The 21056-nt window shown below is 37.9% G+C and overlaps 1 protein-coding gene across 1 annotated transcript in view; it reads right to left on the minus strand.

The window, feature by feature from the left end:
• Nucleotides 1-910: 910 nt before the first annotated feature.
• The window catches only part of LOC110108805 (ubiquinol oxidase 4, chloroplastic/chromoplastic), a 53226-nt gene continuing 33080 nt past the window's right edge, over nucleotides 911-21056 (minus strand). Inside the window, exons 4-7 of the mRNA XM_028696410.1 lie at nucleotides 2952-3020; nucleotides 1723-1794; nucleotides 1581-1628; nucleotides 911-1473 (exon numbers count right to left, since the gene is read on the minus strand). Of these exons, the coding sequence (XP_028552243.1) occupies nucleotides 1268-1473; nucleotides 1581-1628; nucleotides 1723-1794; nucleotides 2952-3020 (395 nt within the window). The 3' untranslated portion in view covers nucleotides 911-1267. The remainder of the gene's footprint in view (nucleotides 1474-1580; nucleotides 1629-1722; nucleotides 1795-2951; nucleotides 3021-21056) is intronic.

The raw sequence follows: 21056 nt of genomic DNA on the forward strand, positions 1-21056 counted from the left end.
CTTCAAAGTTTTCATTCCAGCTCTACCGATTCTTCTTTTATGATCTACAAATTCGACATCAGCCATATACATTTCCTCATTTATGTTGAAGATATCCTCGTCACTAGAAATGATCAAGTTTTCATCACAAATCTTCTACATAAACTTCATCTACGTTTTAATAAGCACAACTAAGGAACCTTACCTCAGTTCCTTGGCTTTGATGTTACTCCCTCAACCAGTGGCTATCATCTATCTCAAAATTCCTATGCGTTAGAAATTTGGCAAAAAAGATAGAATGACAAACTGCAAGCCTTTACTTAACCCCCTGCCCTCCAAATACTCTTCATCTCCAGAATTACAGCAACCTTTCTATAATATAACCCATCTCTGTTTAGACAGCATCCAAGTTCTCTATAATATATTGTCTCTATAATATCTTCTCCAGAATTCTCCGTTATTTGAAAGGAACCTCCACTCATGGCCTGCTCATTTAAAACAGAACTCTTCAGCTTCAAGCATTTTGGGACTTGGATTGGGCGGATGACACCAACGATCGCAAATCTACCACTGTTTTCTCTGTTTTTCTTGGACCTAATCTTACTTCTTGGTGTGTAAAAAAAATAAACGATAGTCAATCGTTTTTCTACCATAGCCGAATATTGCTCCCAGGCAGCAGCAACTGCAGAAATTATTTGGCTCCAGCGCCTATGACAGATTTTTCTATTAACCTAGATAGAACTTGACTCTTTTGTGAAAATATATTTTCCTTGTCAATTGCAAGCAACCCAATCTTCCAAGCAATAACAAAACACATTGAATAGTTTGCATGTAGTAGCATGGCTCTGATATCATGTAAAAATACCTGAATCGTTTGTCTTGATAACAGCGAATACAAATAAACTTGAAAGTAGAGAGATAAAGAGACGAGTAATGAAAAGAAGCTTTTGTATTAATTACTTTCATGAGTTCCCAAGCATACAAGAACAGCATTTATACATAATAAAGTTGGAATGGTAAATACAAAAATGTCATTGAGGTGGTTAGATAACAACGGTGGAGAATTAATCACATTAAAGTAAAATTGTAAAGCTGTAGTGGTTGCAGGCTGAATAAGCAGAAGTGTAGAGCTCGAAAATAACAAAGTGGAGAACGTCTTCTGCGATGTCAGTGCTATCATATATATATATATATATATATATATATATATATATATATATATAAAAGAAAAACTATTCTATTATAGAATTACCATCTGATATTTGATATAAATATATTTGAGCTTACATCATTTATCTGTAGTCAAAGATTTTCTAAAACAATCTACGAAACCTTCACAGTCGGTAGAAAGCACAGCACACTCAACATCATCATCACGCCTGCTCATATTTGAATGAGGTGATTGAAGGTTACCATGAGTTTGACAGGCCTTCATAGTCTTACAGTGCTCTCCTTCATCATCTCTGATGTTCAAGAACACATCATACAGGTTCTCTAAACAAAAAATCAAAAGAAGGATAAGTTATGGCTAGTTCTCCGGTTACTTTAATTTATAAAGAACCAGCTGAAATTTTGAATCAGTAAGTGGCAATTTGTATTACCTATTTTAGGCCTCCTGGTGTTTGGAGTTCTGGAAGTTTGGAATTCATCTGGATGTATAGAGAATAACAGAAAACTGAAGTTAGAACCAGCAAACAAACTGTTGTTTATCAAAACGGTTCTTGTCAATGTTGAAAGACCTACCGAACAAATATAGGTCTTCATTCATGTAATAATCTATAGCAACCTGTGGAGCAGGTAACTTCTTTAACTCCTCTGCGCTCATGGAGATAAAACGATTAAATAATAATGGTCACTGAATCAAAGGCATTTAAAATAAAGATTTTTGTAAAGAAAAACCTAAAAACCATCAGGTGGTTAATAATATTCTCCTACTTCTAGTGTGCAGGTGGTATAGAGAATCCCACTTTCAAAAGCAATAAATAATTAGTCATAAACATGCTTTCGGACAAAACTAAAATGCTTAATTAATTTATCATAACTATCATATGTACCACCAATATGAGGTAACAGATCATAATCAAACTACAACTGGAAAATGTGAAGGCACCTAAAGATATATAAAGGGAAAGTTCTATTGAGCTTCATGTGTAACAGTAACAGAAGTCTAGAAGTTCGACTAGTTCCTAGGCCAATGGTGAAAGGAGTTTAAGAGAGAATCACCATTCCAATGCACAAGAAATTGTCATCTCAAAAATATCTAATTAGATAATAACATAAGCAAAAGCTTGATGGTTTACTATTATGTGGGCTCCAAAAATTCGGCCTCGGCCTCCCCTCGCTTTTCTTATTCGGCGAGAGAGTTTTAACGAACTAAGTTCCGAGGTAAATTTTGGAAGGCAGATGGGTTTGTAGATAAGACTATATATATATATATATATAAAAACTCAAAAGCTCGTAAAAGATAGGCCATAGCAGAACCAAAATAACATGATTAAAAAATGTCATAACAATTGTGCCAGAATTCAGTTAGTAGTAATACAATTTAACCCTTAGAAAAATATCATAAAGAAAAATGGAAAAGCAGGTAGATGACCATTATGTTCCTGACAAATTGAGGGAGTTTCAGTGAATTATCCCTCTTAATGCATAAGATATAGTAACAAGGCTAAATTTCACCTTTTAACAAGTTGAGCATACATTAACGTTTTCTGGAAGTGGTGAAAAAAGGCTTCATTCCCTCTTTCAGAAATCATAATCAATTTCTTAGCATACTAACAAACCTGAATAATTTTCCTAGCCTATGAACAGATGGAATCAGGTTTAAGCTTGCAGGAATTCTATTTACTGCTCTCTCCCAACTCAAACAGGCTTAGAAGCAGGCAGTTGTTATAGTACTCAAGAAGAAGCATATTTTGTTATTTCTGAAAATCATACAAGAAACATGAAGTATTCTGAGTAGGAAAGATTACCTCCTTGGAGTTTTATAAATTTATCATAAGTAGAGTAGGCATGCCTCTCAACACATTCAGAAAAATGATCTGCACCCAGAGAAAAATCATAATATGAAAACTAAAGACGCAAGGTGCAATTTAGAAATTGGTAATAATTTCTTGTTGGACAACATAAAAAAAGAGCAACTTACCATTAAACATCCCAATGTATAAGCAAAAATTCAAGGATAAGCGAAAATTCAAAGAAAATTACTGTCATAATGGCTGGGAAAAAACTGCAATATTTATGATGTCACACTGTTCAACTAAGAGAGTGGCTATTAAATAGACCAAAATTTCATTTTTGCTACTGTGAGAGGTGAAACTAAACTGCTTAATATTAAGGAGTTGCCTGAATTCTAAAGAAATGGCACAACATATGTACAGTAACGTATAAGAGTAATATGCTAACCGGTATGCTCTTTATACACTCCACCAACCACAACTCACCCACCGATTCACAACAGCCACTGAACTAACCCTCAATCCCCAAAAGTTCAGGTAAGTGAGTTTCACAAACTAAAAATAAAACTAAATTCTATATGAAAACAAATCTAAACGATGGCGCTACACTTTTTTCCAACCCATTATTAGAGTTTTATCGAATGGGTGATACCCTTGGTAACAACATTTGAGAAAGGTACCATTTTGAGGAACTTTTAAATGGATAAATTATTGATATCAGGTAAATCTCTTTGTTTATTATTTCTTTTGTATTATTCTCCCTTTTATTTGAAATGAGAGATTTGGAGCTTATCTTTTAACCTATGTTACTTCTTTATGGTCGATTGGACACTCCCCTCCCAAAAGTGTTTTTTTTTTTTGTGGTACTTTTCTTAAATGTGACATCACATTAAGATAAAAATTCATGGTTATACTTCAAAAAGCTTACATCCACAAGTGAGAAGAAAATATCTAATCAATTCAAAAGAACTCACCAATGCAAATAAAAGGGGAACAACAAAACATTTTCTTAAATCTAAGTACACCCAATCTCACAACAAAAGTGAGGCTCCATACCAAAAAGTTTCTCAAAAAGAAACATTTCCCACATATCTATCAAGATTACTCTATTGCAATAACCCCAAAATTTATAAAAAAACCAAAAGGAGTATTAGAGTTTTTAGATTTCTTGAGTATCAGGAGGACGTAGCGATCATAATGATGAAGACATCAGACCTTGGAGAGTTTATTAGAGGCGGGGCCGACGATGTACGGCCACGCCTCTTGTAAATTTGTGAAACTTTTAGGTGCCTATTAGAAAAACATTTCTTACATGTTTAGCATCTAAAGTTCAACCCACCAAATCCACTGCAAAACGAGCCTTATGTGACCCCACCCTGTGAGAACCCAAGCCTACCTCCACTCCCAAATATTCCCAAAATATCTATTACTGAGAAGGTTGACATGATTCTAAGTGATAACATTATTTCCACAAAAGAGGGTGGATGAATATGGTATCTGATAAGGTGGAGAGATAAACTAGCCACCCTATCCCTTACACTCCGTCTAAACCTCATGCCCCATATCGACCCCCCCAATATGGACATGACCATAACCTTGACCCGAATATTCCACTAATGAAAAATATCAAGGTCGATGCTCCAACATTTGATGGTACCCTCGATCCCCAGCTCTTTTTGGACTGGATTAAGGGATGGATAGTTTCTTTAAGTGGTACAACATCTTTGAGGCTGAAATGAAACTCACTAATAGGGCTAGTCAATTTTGGTCCAACCTAGAAAGCCTTAGGAAATCTAGAAATGAATATCCCATCATTGATTGGTCGTCGATGAAGCGCGTGCTCAAGCAGAAGTACTTACCTCCCTCGTACTTCCCTAGGCTCTTAGATAGGTCCAATAGGTTGACTCAAGGAAACAAACCAATGAAGGATTACATCACATCTTTTAATGATTATCTGAGAGACCTCTACTACCCCCGTGCAAATTCTGCACATGTTTCGTACTGGGTTGCATGAGGATCTACACAACGAACTATTTGCCCGGAATGTTACTACCCTTGAAAATGCCTACAACTTAGTGTTAGACCTCAAGGAAACCCATCCCCAACACCCTAGTCGGCACCAAGACTCTAGGTCTTCCTACAGACCTTCCGGTAGTTCCACTCCTCACCCCTCCACTGCATGGCCGACCCCAGGAAACCTGTCTGACCACCTTTTGGTCCTCCCACACCCTGTCCCAACTTTGGAAGCAAGTCTCCCACTCCGGATACCCCTAGGTTCCACCTGGGAACTAAGTGCTTTCGATACTAGGGGTATGGACGCATCGCCTCTCATTGTTCTAGCCCCTACAAAGTCACTATTATTGAGGAAATCACTAAAGAAGAACCTGAGCTCGAGGTTGACCAGATTCACCAAGTGGAAGACAATGGTGAATTCTTCGAGGAGGATGACAACACTATTGTCATCTACTGTATATAGAAAATAGACACCTCTCTGATCTGCATAGTGAGATGTGCACTGTCACAACCTGTTGCCACTGATGCCTGATACAAGACTGCAATCTTTCACACCTACACCAAAATAAAGGATAAGAACTGTAAAGTCATAGTGGATAGTGACAACTACATCAATGTTGTCTCCTCCAGCATGATGTCTAAACTCGGTCTGTCTGCTGTCCCTCACCCCAACCCATATAAGATAGCTTGGGTCAACTCCACTGCCTTGGAGGTGAAAGAAAGAAGCCTTATACCTATCTCCTTTGATATCTATAAGGAAAATGTTTGGTGTGATGTGTTGATTATGGATGTGTGAACCCAAGCCTACCTCCATTACCAAATATTCCCAAAATACCTATAGCAAAGAAGGTTGACATGATTCTAAGTGATGACATTATTTCCACATAAGAGGGTGGATGAAGAAGGTATCTGATAAGGTGGAGAGGTAAACTGGAGTCAGAGGATATGTGGCTAGAGCGCAAGGAGCTTCAGCAGGTCGACCCAGATGAACAAGAGTTCTATGAGAGCACCCGAGACGCGTACTCGACCGAGTCGAACTTTTTCCCACCTCGGGAGAATGATGAGGACATCAGGCCTTGGAGAGTTTACCAGAGGCGTTGAGGCAAACGATCTACGGCCATAATCGCACTGATCTACTTTTGATTATCATTGTATTAAATTTATTCTTTTATTATGTTTCATGAGTTTATTATACTTTTCTGTTTATGTCATCGCTTAAGGGCCTAGTCATGTGTATGCCCTAGAGGCAATTAAGTCTTTTGTATTTTCTTTATTGTTTTGACTATTTAAAGCCTTCCCCTCTTTCTGTGAGGTCAGTTGAATGATTATTATGAATTTTTCTGCATCCATGTGTTTGGAGAGATCAAGGATTCATGCTAGGTAGGTCGAATATGGAAGCCATATATTTATTAAGAGCTTTGAGGGAGAAATATAGAGAAAATAAGGAGGATCTACATATGATATTTATTGATTTAGAAAAAGCATATAATAAAGTTCCAGGAGAAGTGCTATGGAGAGTTCTTGAAAAGAAATGAGTTAATGACGCTTATATTCAAATCATTAAAGATATGTATGCATGAGCTATTACTTATGTTCAAACACAAGGTGGTTTGATCAAGTATTTTCCTATTTCGGTTGGGTTACATCAAGGATCAGCCTTAAGCCCATATCTTTTTGCTTTAGTCATGGATGTTCTCACTAGACATTTGCAAGATAATGTACCTTAGTGTATGTTTTTTGCCGATGATATTCTTCTTGTTGATAAGACTAGAGAGGGAGTTGAAGGTAAACTTGAATTATGGAGGTCAACCTTAGAGTCTAAAAGTTTTCACTTGAGTAGATCTAAAATGGAATATATTAAGTTTAATTTTAGTAGTAATAGACCTAGTGAGGAGATTGTGACTTTGGGCAATCAAGTCATTAATAAGAGTACATGTTTTAGATATCTTGGATATATTGTTCAGAGTGATGGTGAAATAGATGGGGATATTATCAGCAGAATTCAAGTTGGATGGTTGAAGTGGAGGAATGTATCGAGCTTATTGTGTGGTAGAAAAGTACCCCTCAAACTTAAGGGAAAATTCTATAAGATGGTGGTGAGGCCTGCAATGCTTTATGGTGCCGAATGTTGGCCATTAAAAGAAAAAGGCTTGATGTTGATGTTGTTGTTGTTGTTGCATGTGTTTGGAGAGACCGTGAGAGTTCTTGGAGAGATTGAAATCCCTAGGTGAGGGCATCGCAATACCGACCAACTGCAGGAAGTGTCCGGGTTCGTGGTCGTCTTCATCGCTCCCCTTCCTCCCTCCCTTCCATTCCCCACCGTCAACCAAAGCCCCTCCCCCCTCTCTTGGCCTAACCCCCAACCGCCCCTCTCCTAGCGCTCGGCCACCCATAATCCCACCTCCTCTCCAGGCCAAGCCCCACCTCCACTACAACCCAACCGGCCACCCTCTCACCCCTTCAAACCACCAAAACCTAACCCTAACCCTAGCCACCCCACCCCCCTTTTCCCCTACCATTGCCTCCAAAATTCAAACCTTCCATATTTACTTTCCATTCTTGACCCATCGTCTTTTGGAAAGCTTTGATTACAAATCCCAATCAATTTTTGAATTTAAAATATTTACTAAAATAGAAAATCTATTTTAGGAAAGTTACTTAAGTCCAATCAAATTTAAAATGGGATGGGATTTAAATAATTATTCCCAATGGGATATTCTTGTTAAGGCTAGCACTAAATCCCCTTCCTAAACCCCTCTCCCTCCAAGCATGCCGCCGGCCCCTCCTTGTGCTCCCCCCTTTCTCTCTCCACATTAGCTCCCCACCTTAAAAGACCTCAATCAAATCTCTCATTAAGGATTACCTTCCTTTCTTTCTTCTTATTTAAAATTCAAATTACATAACCTCAAATCCCTCCAAACAAAAATCTGGAACTACTTTCAGATTTTTGGAAACTTCCTTTCCCCTCTCCTATTAACCACAAGCCCTTCCCCACCTCCTCCTCCCTTCCTCTCTCCCAATACAATTCCTAAACCCTAATTCTAGGTTTCCAAATTGCTGTCCAGATTTCCTGGACGTTGTTTGGTGGCTGTCCAGAAAAGTTCTGCACTTCTCCTTGCTGTCCAGCAGGCCGGGAGATCATGTGTGCTGTCCGGAGGGTTCAGTTTGCTGTCCAAAGAATCCAGACCAAGTTAGCTTGCTGTCCAACATCCAGAATTACCAAAGTGCCGTCCAAAGGTAGCTAGGAGGTAGGTGTTGTTGTCCACTCTTTCTCAAATGCCCAAACGATCACACCGAAGCTTCGTATCTTCTTTCCTTTGAGTAAACTCTTCCTCCAACTCTTATATTTTCCTAATTGCTTTTCAATTGTGGTCTTATTTGATTCATAAAGATAGTGTTAATTTCCCTCCGCTAAAGCCTAGTGATTTAGGAATTGAGGGATCTTTTCAAAGTGACTAGTCTCATTGTTAACATAGGAATTTATTGTTGAAAACCTTTCATGTATGCAACGCTTGAGTAATTGCTTATTTTGTGATCTTAACTTCTAGTTGTGTGACTTGGCCTAAGCTAGTCTTATCTCTTTTTTGTTTTACTTCATCGTTTAATCACTACAAGTATTTTAGTTAAAAAAGCTCTCTAAATTAAATTGTGCAAGATTCTTTTCTAACATCGCTTATGTATTTAAGTCCTGCATCACACAAGGGGTGGAATGTGTAATTATAAATATAATAAATGAACATAGCTAGCTATCTTATGAGCATTGATTACTCATGGTGAGATTACAGACATGCATTGGTGGTTAATTGGCAAGGGATATGTTTAAGATGTGGTCCTTGCATTCATGTAGCTCATAGATCTTGACATAATATTTGCTAGCAATACTCATTATGAGGAGTGGTGATAGAATATACATGATTTTGATTGAACTCACCTTATTCAAAGGAAATTATTTATGTTGATATCCACTTTACTCATATCATTGTCAAATGATTTGAGTTGGTTATGACTTATGAGGTAATCCTTGCAATGGTGTTGTTTTGTGAGTACATGCTAGCATGTTAAAATAGCTTATTGTTTATTAAGATTTATGGTTATACAATAAATGGAAGGAGTGATACATGCTCACAGCCTCTTACTGATTTGAGAATGGCCAAGCATGGCAGTAGCAAACCTATTGCTCAGGATGTTCTGCATGGGATTAGAACATCTCAAGTAATTTATGGACATGTTATGCTTATGTTTATGCCAATAGAACAAATATTTTCATTATGCCAAATTACGTTTTGAATAAAGTATGTGTTGCTTCCACTCATTAGTACTGTGGTACTGTGCTAGTAAAATGTGATGACGTCAGCCTTGTTAAGTGTGTGCTTATTACATTATTAGTTGTAATTATATACTGAGATTAATTATAATGTTTTTATGGCTTGATTACCTATCTGAAAGGCACCTAAACTTGTTCTTTTAAGATATAGTGTGCAAGATTGTAAATTTTTTTTCTAATTGTACAATATAACATGATATTTGGCTGAAAATAAATGAAAATTAGCTTCGAAAATGTGTATAGATATGTTACTATTCTTTGATATTGGGTGTTGTTTAATTTTTTTATGCTTGCGCCCTTATTTCATTAGCGGTGTGAGTGATCTATGTGTGGTTGGTTATGATGGTCTATTCTTTGTGATTGCAATGGATGTAGTGATTGATTTCTTCGTAACTTGCCTACGTAGTGCTCATGTATGTTTGTTTTAAATTTGATTTAGTCGAAGTATTACTATGATATACAATATGAAATTTGCAAGTTAGCAAAAGTCATTCTTCTACGATGCATTGAGAAGCTCAGCTTCTCGTCTTTATAATTCTTACTTGTACTGAATATAACGTTTAGAGAAGCTTTGCTTATCAAATTTGCAGTATCTGTCATACGAATTGGTTGTGATGTGGGATTTTCTTATCAGCGAATCCTCCTTGTTTGTAAGAATGCAATTGAGATCCTGCATGCCATCTTATGATACTAGCATTTCTAATGATTACTTCCAAACAAGGTGGGATTCTTTCATTATCCAGCTGTGGGAAAGGCGGGTGGAATCTTGGTTCTGTGGAATACAAAGATGGTTTCATTTGCTGTTGAGAGTAGCAATTCCCAGATGGTTATTGGTTCTCTTAATACACATTTGTTGGGCGTATGGAAGGTGGCTTCAGTCTACGGTAGTAGATGTAATAATGAGAGAAGGAGTTTATGGAGCTCTCTTGAGAATTGTTTAAAAGATGCGGGGTCCTGCCATTGTGGGGGGAGATTTTAACTGCATTTTAAATAAAGAAGAAAAGAAGGGTGGCAAAAGATTTGTTTTCTCTAGAGGATCTAGAGAAATGAAGGAGTTTTTAACTAACGCTGATTTTCATGTTGCAGGTTTTGTTGGACCAAGTTACACTTGGTGCAACAATAAAGATGGCTCTTCTAGAATTTGGGGGAGGCTTGACAAATGCTTACTCAATTTCTCTGCTATGCATTTGGTGCCATTTGGCAAGGTTAAACATCTTGCTCGGGTGGCATCTGATCACAGTCCCATTGTGTTTAATTTGGATGGAAAGAAGATTAATTCTACCAAGAATATCAGATTTGAAGATACTTGGAGGTCCTACCCGGCTGCTTGGAGCATTGTGAAGAACTCTTGGAAAAAGGCAGATTTTGGAGAAGCAGAGGAGGTGCTCCATCGAAAATTAAAGAGGACTTTGAGAGCCTTATTTTTCTAGAATAAAAGTAAGTGCCGAGATCTGAACAAGTTGAAGGAAAAGCTTAAGAAAGAGATTTTGGATCTACAAACTAAAGAAACTGTTGGTTTGGGACTTGATATTGAAGATCTGTTAATCTGAGAAGAAAGATCCATGAGCTGAATATTACACTTAAAAGATTATCTACTTGGTGGAACCAAAGAGCTAAGACAAGGTGGTATGAGGAAGGTGACTCTAATTCAAAATTGTTTCACAATTTTGCATCAGCTCGGAGAAATGCCAAGCAGATTTGGCAAATTAAGGATGTAAATGATACTCTTGTGGTAGAGGAAGAGCAAATTGAGCAAGCTTTCGTACAGTTCTTTGAGAAGAAATGGGAGCATCGGAATTGTGATCTCACTGGATGGCCTTTACCTGCTGAAGATCAGAAAATTAAGGAGCAGCTGCTGTGTTGAATGCAGTTTTTACTATGGAAGATTGCAGAATTTCTGTATTTCAGCAAGGAAATAATAAATCTCCAGGTATTGATGGGGTAACCTCTTCTTTTTTTAAATGTTATTGGAAGATTGTTGGGGAAACTACTTGGAATGCAATTGAGAAGTTTTTAAAAGGTGGTGAAATGCATAAGAATTGGAAAGCTACTCTTGTGGTCTTAATTCCCAAATGCAATAACCCGTTGGTGCCGTCTAACTTCAGACCAATCAGTTTATGTCAAAGCACTTATAAGATTGTGGCCACAATGTTGGTTAACAGGTTGAAGCACTGTCTACCCAATATGATTTCTGAAGAGCAAGTTGCATTCATCTCGGGCAGGTCTATGTCCGAGCACCGCTTATTGGCACAGGAAATCTTTAATAAATTCAAGATGTCAAAGAATAGAAAAGGTTTGATGGCAGTGAAACTAGATATGGAGCAGGCTTATGACAGTATGGGATGGACTACATTGAATCAAATTCTTCGATGGTTTGGTTTTCCTGACACATTCTCTAAGCTTCTTATGGAATGTGTGATTAATGCCAGATTTTCTATTGTTATTAATGGAAAGAATACTAAATGGATTGAAGTTCATTGTGGATTTAGGCAGGGGTGCCCTCTATCACCGTTTCTTTTCATTATGTGTTCTCAATTGCTTTCTAGTGGTATTAAACAAAGAGGACAGGATCTGGGCATTCAGGTTTCGTCTGGAGGTCTGATTATTTCTCACCTACTATATGCAGATGATGTTCTTCTTTTTTCTAAAGTTTCAACTTCATTGGCTCGGTTGATTAACTGCATTGTGAAGGATTTTTGTTGCTGGACAGGGCAAAGGGTTAATGTTAACAAATCTCAAGTGATATTTGGCAAGTTTGTTAACAGACATTGTAGGAAAAAGGTGGCCAAAACTCTCGGTTTCAGGGTGGTTAAGGAACTGTAGTATTTAGGCATCAAGTTATCCTTAAATCGGCTAGGAGTTGCAGATTTTCAGGATTTACTTAGCCATGTTAATGATAAGCTCAATGTATGGGGGAAGAAGTCTCTTTCTTTGGGAGGGAAGATTGTGCTTGTTAAGACATCTTTGATGTCTTTACCGTGTTTTGCTATCACGCATTCTCTTGTTCCTAAGAGAGTAATTCAGGATGTGGAAAAACTGTGTATGAGTTTTATTTGGCACAAGCAAGATGGGAAGTTTGGATTACATTATGTTTCCTAGGAGGAAATCTGTAATCCTAGAAGTGCTGGAGGTTTGGGGGTTCACTCTTTTGCAAACAAAGCTGGAGCCTTACGGGCTAGATTGACTTGGAATTTTATCCAGCATCAAGAATCTCTTCTTCACGGAACGCTGAGGGCCAAATTTGGTGACAATGTAATGGAAGATAATTGCAGGAATTGTACTTCAAATGTTTGGAAAATTCTAAAAGATGGAGGAAAAAGTTTAAAGCATATTATTAGATGGAAAGTGGGAAGTGGAGACAAAATTAAGGTGCTCAGTGATATATGGTTACTGGATAGAAGTTTAAATGAGTAGCCAACATTTTTGGACTGTGGTGCTTTGGAGAACCTGTATGTACAGCAGTTTATTTAGAATACAGGGCAATGGGATGAAGCCAAACTTTCTATTAGCTTTCATGAAGAGCTAGTGAAACTTATTAGAACGGTGAAGTTGAATGTTAATCAAGAAGATCAGCTGGAAACTATTTGTAAACTCTCTGGTAATTCTATTACTGCATTGGCATATGATAAAGTAATGAAAGAAAAGGGAATTGGAGACGTTGATGGTTTCTACAGTTGGCTTAAGAATTTAAAGCTCAACTATAATGTGAAAATTTTTTGGTGGCGTATTAGCAAATTTGCTATTCCTAGTAATCAGTTTCTCAAGTTTCGAAGACTTACAAATGATGATAGGTGTGCTAGAGGTTGCCTGGTAACTGAAAGCTATGAACATGTTATTGTTCATTGTAAGTACCTGCTGGAAGTGCTTGACAAGCTTCGGGAGTGGGGGTTCAATATTCCAATTTTCGTTTCTATGGAGGACTGTTTTCAAAAGCTCAAGATGTTGAATGTCCAGAATTCAGGAATGGTTCGAATGTATTGTGTGGCTGTGTTTTTGAACTGAAAAAACAGAAATTTAGTGAAGCATGAGAAAGCAGCTGTGCCGAGTGTTGTAGTGGCTGCAAATGTACTATCTTTGGCTGTTTTAAAGTCTTCTCCACTTCTAGTTAGTTGGGGTGCTAATCTCCCTAGGGAGTTATTTGATTCTTGGCGCCCTCCACCACTAGATTGGATTAAGATAAATGTGGATGCATCATTGTTAAATTCAAACCAACGAGGTGTCGGAGGTATCTTCAGAGATCACAAGGGGAGACTTCTTCTGGTTTTTGGAAGACACAAAATTCATTGGTACATTGCACAGCTAGAGATGGAGGTGATTGCGGATGTTAGAGACTTCATTCAAAATTGGATGCTTGAAAGTAAAGGTATTATCATTGAAAGTGATAATATCAATGTGATTACTTTTTTACAAAATTCTTTAAAGAATGGGAGATGGATAGTTGGCCGGGCAAGGATCTTTTATTCCTCAAGGACTTTAATAAGGTAGTGTTCCATCATGTAAATAGGAATTGTAATAAGGTAGCTGATTTGTGCGCTACTTTAGCTATAGATGGGAATTTTATATTTGATAGTTTTTCTTTTGATAACATCCCTATTCCTTTGATTGTTTTGATCAAAGGTGAGATGATATCAAGTTAGTTTGTACCTAGGCTTGTGTCTTCTTTAGTTTAATTGATTGCTTTTGCATGGTTTCAAAAAAAAAATGATTACTTCTAGGATGCGTGGTACAGGTAACCAAGACATGACCGCAGCTGAGGCCAGTCACCAGAAAAGACCATGTCGAACTTGCTAGCCATAGACTAAGCTGAAGAATTTTATTGTGGAGAAACCAACAGTAAGCGGATGAAGTTTGGGTGCAAGAAAACCGGCAGTCTGCTTTAAAATTTTTTTTCCTTAAGCATGTTTGGAGAAGGGCAGATGCCCTATTGTTATTGGCACTTGAGGCTGAGGAACGTTTTGCCATAACAAGAGAAATCAATGAATGATCCAACACCTTCTACTCTGTTATTCTTTTCTTCCTTTTTTTTTTCCAATTTCATCCGTTTATTGAAACCCACCTTCCTCCATCACATTGCCACTCTCTGGAGCTTCCAGCACGATCAAATCTTCCATTTATCTAACATTTTGGCGCTCTCGTTACTACTCAACCTTCCATCCTTGGCAAACAACACTCACTCCATGGTACATCTCAAGAATCACATGCAAACCACATAAAAGCAGCTCAATGAAATTAAAGAATTGTTGCAGAACAAGAGTAGCAGGCCTGTTTCCAATGGCTTCTAGTTAATTTCGACAACCAGACCTATCCATGTTTGGCAAACCCATGAATGAGCTCATGAGTAGTTCTCCATTCAATCCATTGCAAAAAACCATCCCATGTTATGCTGATAAAAATCCAAAAGCTTGGATTCAAAAGATCGAGCACTACAACAACTTTCACAAACTTTCAGACGAAAAAAAAAAAACCTCATCTTCCTACCATGTGAATGGACCAACAGAAGAAAGTATCTTCGATTATCCAAAACCAAGCATTTAACATCACGGACTAAATTTTTCTCAACTCTTCGTAACTATTTTGGGCAGTTATAATGTTGCAACCAACACGATGAGCTTGCAACTCCTACAAAAAACCATTGTTTCTGATTATCAGTTGGAATTTGAAAAACTCTACCAATTAGATAACTGGCATTGACGAAGTCTTCTTCCAAAGCTCCTTCGTATTTGATCTCCGCCTGGCCATTCGAAAAGAAGTGCACATTCAACACCCCATTTCATTATATCAAGCTATTAAGTTGGCTAAACTTGCTGAGGATAAACTCCAACAAGATGCTCCCATACCAACCATCCAACCCTCTGGCCTCCCAATTATTATCACTGCTTCCAACACCCTCTAAACCTGCTATATCCCAATTATGACCACTACTTCCAACACCCTCTAAACCTGCTATAGTGAAAGCGCCATTCCCTATAAAAAAATTGTTAACTAAAACTATTGAAAAGAGGTAAAAGGGGCTTTGCTTCATCATTGATAAAATTTTTTCTTATAATCATGTTTGCAAAAGCAAAATATTCTCCCTATTAATTGATACAAATTCAACAAACAAACAAGAGCCATTGTTAGATACTTCCCGGTCTAAGAATCAGGCTATTCCTGAAAACATTATTCATCTCTAGATATTCTCGAAATTAGTTTACATGCTTTCGATAGGTAATCAACACCACACACCTTTTGCTTTGTCGACTTACTTTCCAATAAAATAATTAAAGTCCTCATTGATAGCGATTCAACCCACAACTTCATTTGGAGGTGCCTCGTTTAATTCTGGCAACTACCAATTACATGAACGTCACCATTCCAAGTGGAGGGCAACGGAAACAAGCTTCACGGCACTACAAAATGCTATTCTTTGTCACTTGAATTGCAAAGCCATACGTTCCGAAGATATTGATATGTGCTGCTAATTCAGGGAGCTGGCCTTGTCCTAGGCCTTCAATGGCTGCAGCAACGTTACCAAATATTACGCTCCATCCAAGAGTATATTAAAAAAACAATCGCAGGAAGCAACAAACTGATAAACACGGACGAGACTTACAATTAGCCCTTGGGTTTCTAGCTCTTGTAAAGTTACAATCGACAAATTTCACTTCATGATTGCCGCTACTCAAAGTTCTCTCATCGCTACTTTTTATTGTAATTGAACAAATCGATCCAATGGCTTATAAATTACAACAAACTCCTCACTTTCAAATCCATCCAGTCTTTCACGTCTCAGTCCTCAAACCATTTTTAGAAAACACCAAACTGCATGGAGCAATATTAACACAAACTTCTTGGCTCAATAACGAAGTTGTCCATCTAGCAACACACCCAACAGCAATTCCTTGTCCAACGGCAGAGTATCCCACTAGAAGACGCCACACAGCAAAACTACAAAAGGCATACACAAACCACAACCTTGAGGACGATTGATTTTTAAAGGAAGGAGGCAATTGATAGGAGAAGCCAAGTCATGACCAGAGCTAAGGACAGTCACCAGGAACGAACATGTGGAACTCGCCTACAACTGACTATGCTAAAGGACTTTACTATGGGGAAACCGACAAGATGCGGGAGAAGTTCGGGTGCAAAGAAACTATTAGTTTGATTTAATTTTCTTTGTTTTTGCTTGAGTTTGTTAGGAGCAGGACAGATGTCTTGCTATTATTGGCTTGTTGGGGAAATGCAGTTAGGGGTGAGGTCTCTATCTTCTCATGATGCTGATGGACCAACTAATTTGATTAGGAAGGAATTAAAAAGTTTCCTAATCAAGAAGGAGCTGTTTAGAAAGGTCCTTAATCAAAGGGAATTAATTAGAAGATGTTTTTCAATTAAAGATAACATATTTGAGGGCTGATTTAGGAAGGATTAATTAAGATATGTTGCCTAATTGATAAAAGCAGATTTGGGGGCTGATTTGGAGGGGAAATAATTAAGGAAATAAGATAGATTTAGGAGGAAATTGGAGGAGGGCTGTTTGGGTATTTGTTGTTTATTATTTACATTAAGTAGGAGATTTTCATAGGGTTAGGGGTAGGTCTTGTTTGCTGAAATCGTAGCATTTTTAGGGTTCTTTGGGCTCTAGTGGCATCTAGAGATTTGGGAGAGCCGGATCCTCCTCTCCAATTGAAGATCCAAATGTATCTTGTCTTTTCTTTTATATATAATCCAATAAAAAGGGTTCTTGAGTGTTATTCTTCTTCATTTACTTGTTATCGATTTCTGTTTTGCTGAAATTGTAAATTCAGTCAAGGAATTTCATAAGTTTTGCATCCACTTCCTATCAGATGCTTGTACAGGTTGTTTGGAAATTCGCGCATAGGTGCGAGGGGAGGCCATTGCACCACCACCGTCTGGAGCTTCCAACACGCTTAAGGCTTCTATTTATCTAACATTTTCCATGTTGGAGATTCTTATTCTTGTTGCAACTCGAGCTCATAAGTTTTATGTTTTTGATAATAACAAACATCTTTATATCTCATAGTATTTTTCATTCTATATTTGTTTGTGTGCATACTGACATTTCAGGAATATCATGCAACATCAAACAAAGAATTAGAGCTTAAGATTGGGTTGAATAAGGTTATGTTGTAAAGGGACTGTAATATTCATTTATGTAATTTTGATTTCTTGAGTCAAGTCCTATAAGGGAGTATGCTTGCTTGGTGACCATGCACACACACACTCAGGGGAGTGAGATCTAGTCAAAACCAGAAGTTCAAGTTTTGAACTAATCGTACTGGACGATTTTGGATTGTCCAGGACGATCCATTATGATCTTGGAAAAAAGCCGCCAATGATAATTTAGGCAAGATTTTAAGATTCAATTTTTGTTCTAATCATCCCGGACGATCTAAATCGTCCTGGACGATCAATACAAATCATGCCTAAATTGATCATGTCATTGGGAGATTAATTATGGTTAAATTTTTTAATCAGATCGACTTGGACGATCTGTATATCGTACCGGATGATGTTTGCCAACATACTTGATTTTCCTAAATCGTCCAAGATGAAATACCATAATTCTTCTTCTAATCATCCAGGATGATCCACATTATCGTCCTGGACGATTAGTACAAATTTGATCATATCGTCTAGGTGGTCGTCCTGGACTATCAGGTCAAATTCTGCACATCGTCCTGGACGATCCTACGATCGTACTGGACGATATTTGGCAATAGAATTGAATTTTTAGGATTTTCTGAATCCCTCATTTTAAGCACATCGTACGGGACTATCCGACAATCGTCCTTGACGAAATTTCTCGCTGGAATTTAGTTTTTAGGGTTTCTGAAGCCCTATTTTTAAGCACATTGCGCATGACGATTCTATGATCGTCCTGGACAATTTTTGTCGCCAAGATTAATATTTTGGGTTTTTCAAAGCCCTCTATTTAAGCTTTGTCAAGGCACTTGGTAAGTGTCTTTGGCAACCATTGAAGCGTCGTTCTTCTGGAGAAAACTTGAAGAGAGATCTTGAAAGGGAAGGAGGAAATGGTAGAGTGATGCAGGACTAAGTACGAATGTAATGTTTGTAAGGATTTGCACAACTCTTGATTAGAATATAAATGACGTAACTATTAGCATTTAAAAAAAACGAATAAAACAAGAAGGCTAGATTCAAACGCAATCAAACGCAAGAGAAAGATTCAAGAAATATAATGAAAAGGGGAAAATAGAACCTCTCGTCAAGTAGCGGTGGAGATCCTCCACTAAACGCCTTCAAAATGCTCGTCGATTGCTTCCACTAAAGTGTCCAGAATATGCTCTAGGTAGTCTTCGATGGTGTGGTCAAACCTCGTATTAACGTCGAGAAAGTTGATTGAAGAATATCAGTGAAGCCGTCCTCGTCGAAAGTTAAGCCGTATTCAGTTTCTGGATCCATCATTCATAGGAGCTCGGTAACAAATCTCTTTTAAACTTGATGATGCACTTGAAGATATTCGAAAGAGAAAGAAGTTTCTCTTAATTTGAGAGGAGGGAGAGTCAGGAAGTAAAGATCTGAAATTAATTTCAGATTTTTGAACTAAGGTGATTTGAATTCGCAATAAACTCAAAAGGGGAAGGGGAGAGGGCTAGGGGCCGGCGGCAAGGAGGGGCTTGGGGATTTATTTCCAAAATCCAATGTGTGGCTTTGGAAAGAAATAATGAGGTATGACGGATTTGAAAATTTTTGCCAAGTAGGAAAATAGGATTAGGAATTATTTCCTAAGTGTGGGATGGGTTTTAGGAAATAATTAAAAGAGCTTTAATGGGGATAGGCATGAGGGGGCCGGCAGCATTCAAGGGGGAGAGGGAATTGGGGAGCAATTAATTGGGCTACCTATTTTGGATTTAGGAATTAGGAAAGTTTTGTCATTCATCCAATTTGATTTTTAAATTCACATATGATGGATTTAGAAACTTTCCTAAAATAGGGAAATCAATTTAGGAAAGATTTTAAATTCAAATCCAAATGAATTTGAATTTCAAAATTGTCCAAAATTAATTCACAACCCAATTAGGAAACTTAAGGGAGAAAAGGGAAGGGGAGAGGGGCTTGGCCGGCGGCTATGGAATTGGGGGCCGGCGGCAATGGGGTTCGGTTATGGGGTTTGGCCGTGAGGTTGAGAGGGGAAGGGCTGGGCTCGGGTGAGGTGGGAGACCGGCGGCTAGGTGAGGGTGGAGGGGGAAAGGGAGGGAGGAAGAGATAAAAGGATAAAACCACGAACCCGACTTATCTAAGTTGGTGGGTATTGCGCAATTCTCCCTCTTAGGGATCACTTTCCATTAGAACTCTCAAGCTCTCACAAGAACTCATGCAAGAAGAAAATTTTTGATTAATCATTCATTACCTTAAAAAATAAAACATGAGGTTATAAATAGCCAAATATATGGGACTCATGAAAATAAAAGACACAATTTCCCTCCAGGCTTACATACGACATCTCCCCACTAAAAAGGTACAACTAGAAAACAAATACATGACACTAAAAATAGAAAAATACATAAATAAAAAATAACATAAATAACTCAAAAGTACGAAGACTCGATCGTGGTCGTAGATCGGCGGCCATGCCTCTGATAAACCTTCCACGAACTGATGTCCCCATCATTCTGCCGGGGTGGTAGAAAACTCGACTCCGTTGAGTAAGTGTCTATGGTGCTCTCGTAGATCTCTAGTGCATCCGGGTCAATCTGCTGCAACTACTCGCGATCTAGCCACGTATCATCTGACTCGGGCTTTCCTTTCCACCTGATCAAATACCTCATTTGTCCACCTTCTATTGTGGATATGATCTCATCACTTAGGATTGCATCCACCTGCTCTGCCATGGGTGATTTAGGAATATATGATAGTGGAGGTAGGTTTGGGATCTCTTTTTTTTTTGAAAGAAATGCATCAAAAAGCATTAAAACCAAAAAAAGAGGCTAAGTACAAGTAATAAGGGGATCACATTCTTCCTTGATTAAGCCTAGCAACAAGGAAGGAATATGATCAAAAGAAGAACTATCAAAGAAAAACCTATTCTCCAATGCCATAGTAGCACAACAATTTGCTTCTTTATTACATTCTCTAGAAGCATGGAGAAAGACAACCTTATTAAAATCATGTAAAAAACATAAATTCTTATGTGGCCACTTACCCACATTCTCCTTATTATCCTTCAAAGAATTCTGAATGAATTTGATGATATTCATATTATCACTTTCTATGATAAGGCCTTTACACTCCAGCATCCATCTCTTCAAAAACTCTCTAACCGTGAGGACTGCTTGTAATTCAAGATGGCCAATATCCCAATGCATTCCATTCTTTCCAAAAGCACTAATAAATCTTCCTTTGTAATCCCGGAAGATTCCTCCAATGCCAGCCAAATTAGAGCTTGTCAAGGATGCATCTACATTTACCTTGATCCATTCTTTCGGGGGAGGGTACCAAGTTCTTTGGGACTCCCTAAGGAAATTAGTACCCCAGCAAGATAGAAATTGACTAGATTTGGAGACAGAATAAAACAAAGCATTAGCAGCAATAACAGAACATGGCACAGCATTCTTACCATGTTTAATATCATTTCGACTTCTCCAAGAATAATAGACCGCAGAGCAATACAGCCGAACCATCCCAGGATTCTTTACAGACATCTTCCTTAGGTTCTCCAAGCAACAATCCAGCGAATGAAAGTTAGGAATAGAAATTCCCATTCCCTCAAACTTCAGAATTATATCAATCAAATATTTGCATTTCACCATAATGTGTTCATA

The sequence above is a fragment of the Dendrobium catenatum genome, unplaced genomic scaffold (assembly GCF_001605985.2).
Source record: "Dendrobium catenatum unplaced genomic scaffold, ASM160598v2 fragScaff_scaffold_743, whole genome shotgun sequence".
Lineage (NCBI taxonomy): Eukaryota > Viridiplantae > Streptophyta > Magnoliopsida > Asparagales > Orchidaceae > Dendrobium > Dendrobium catenatum.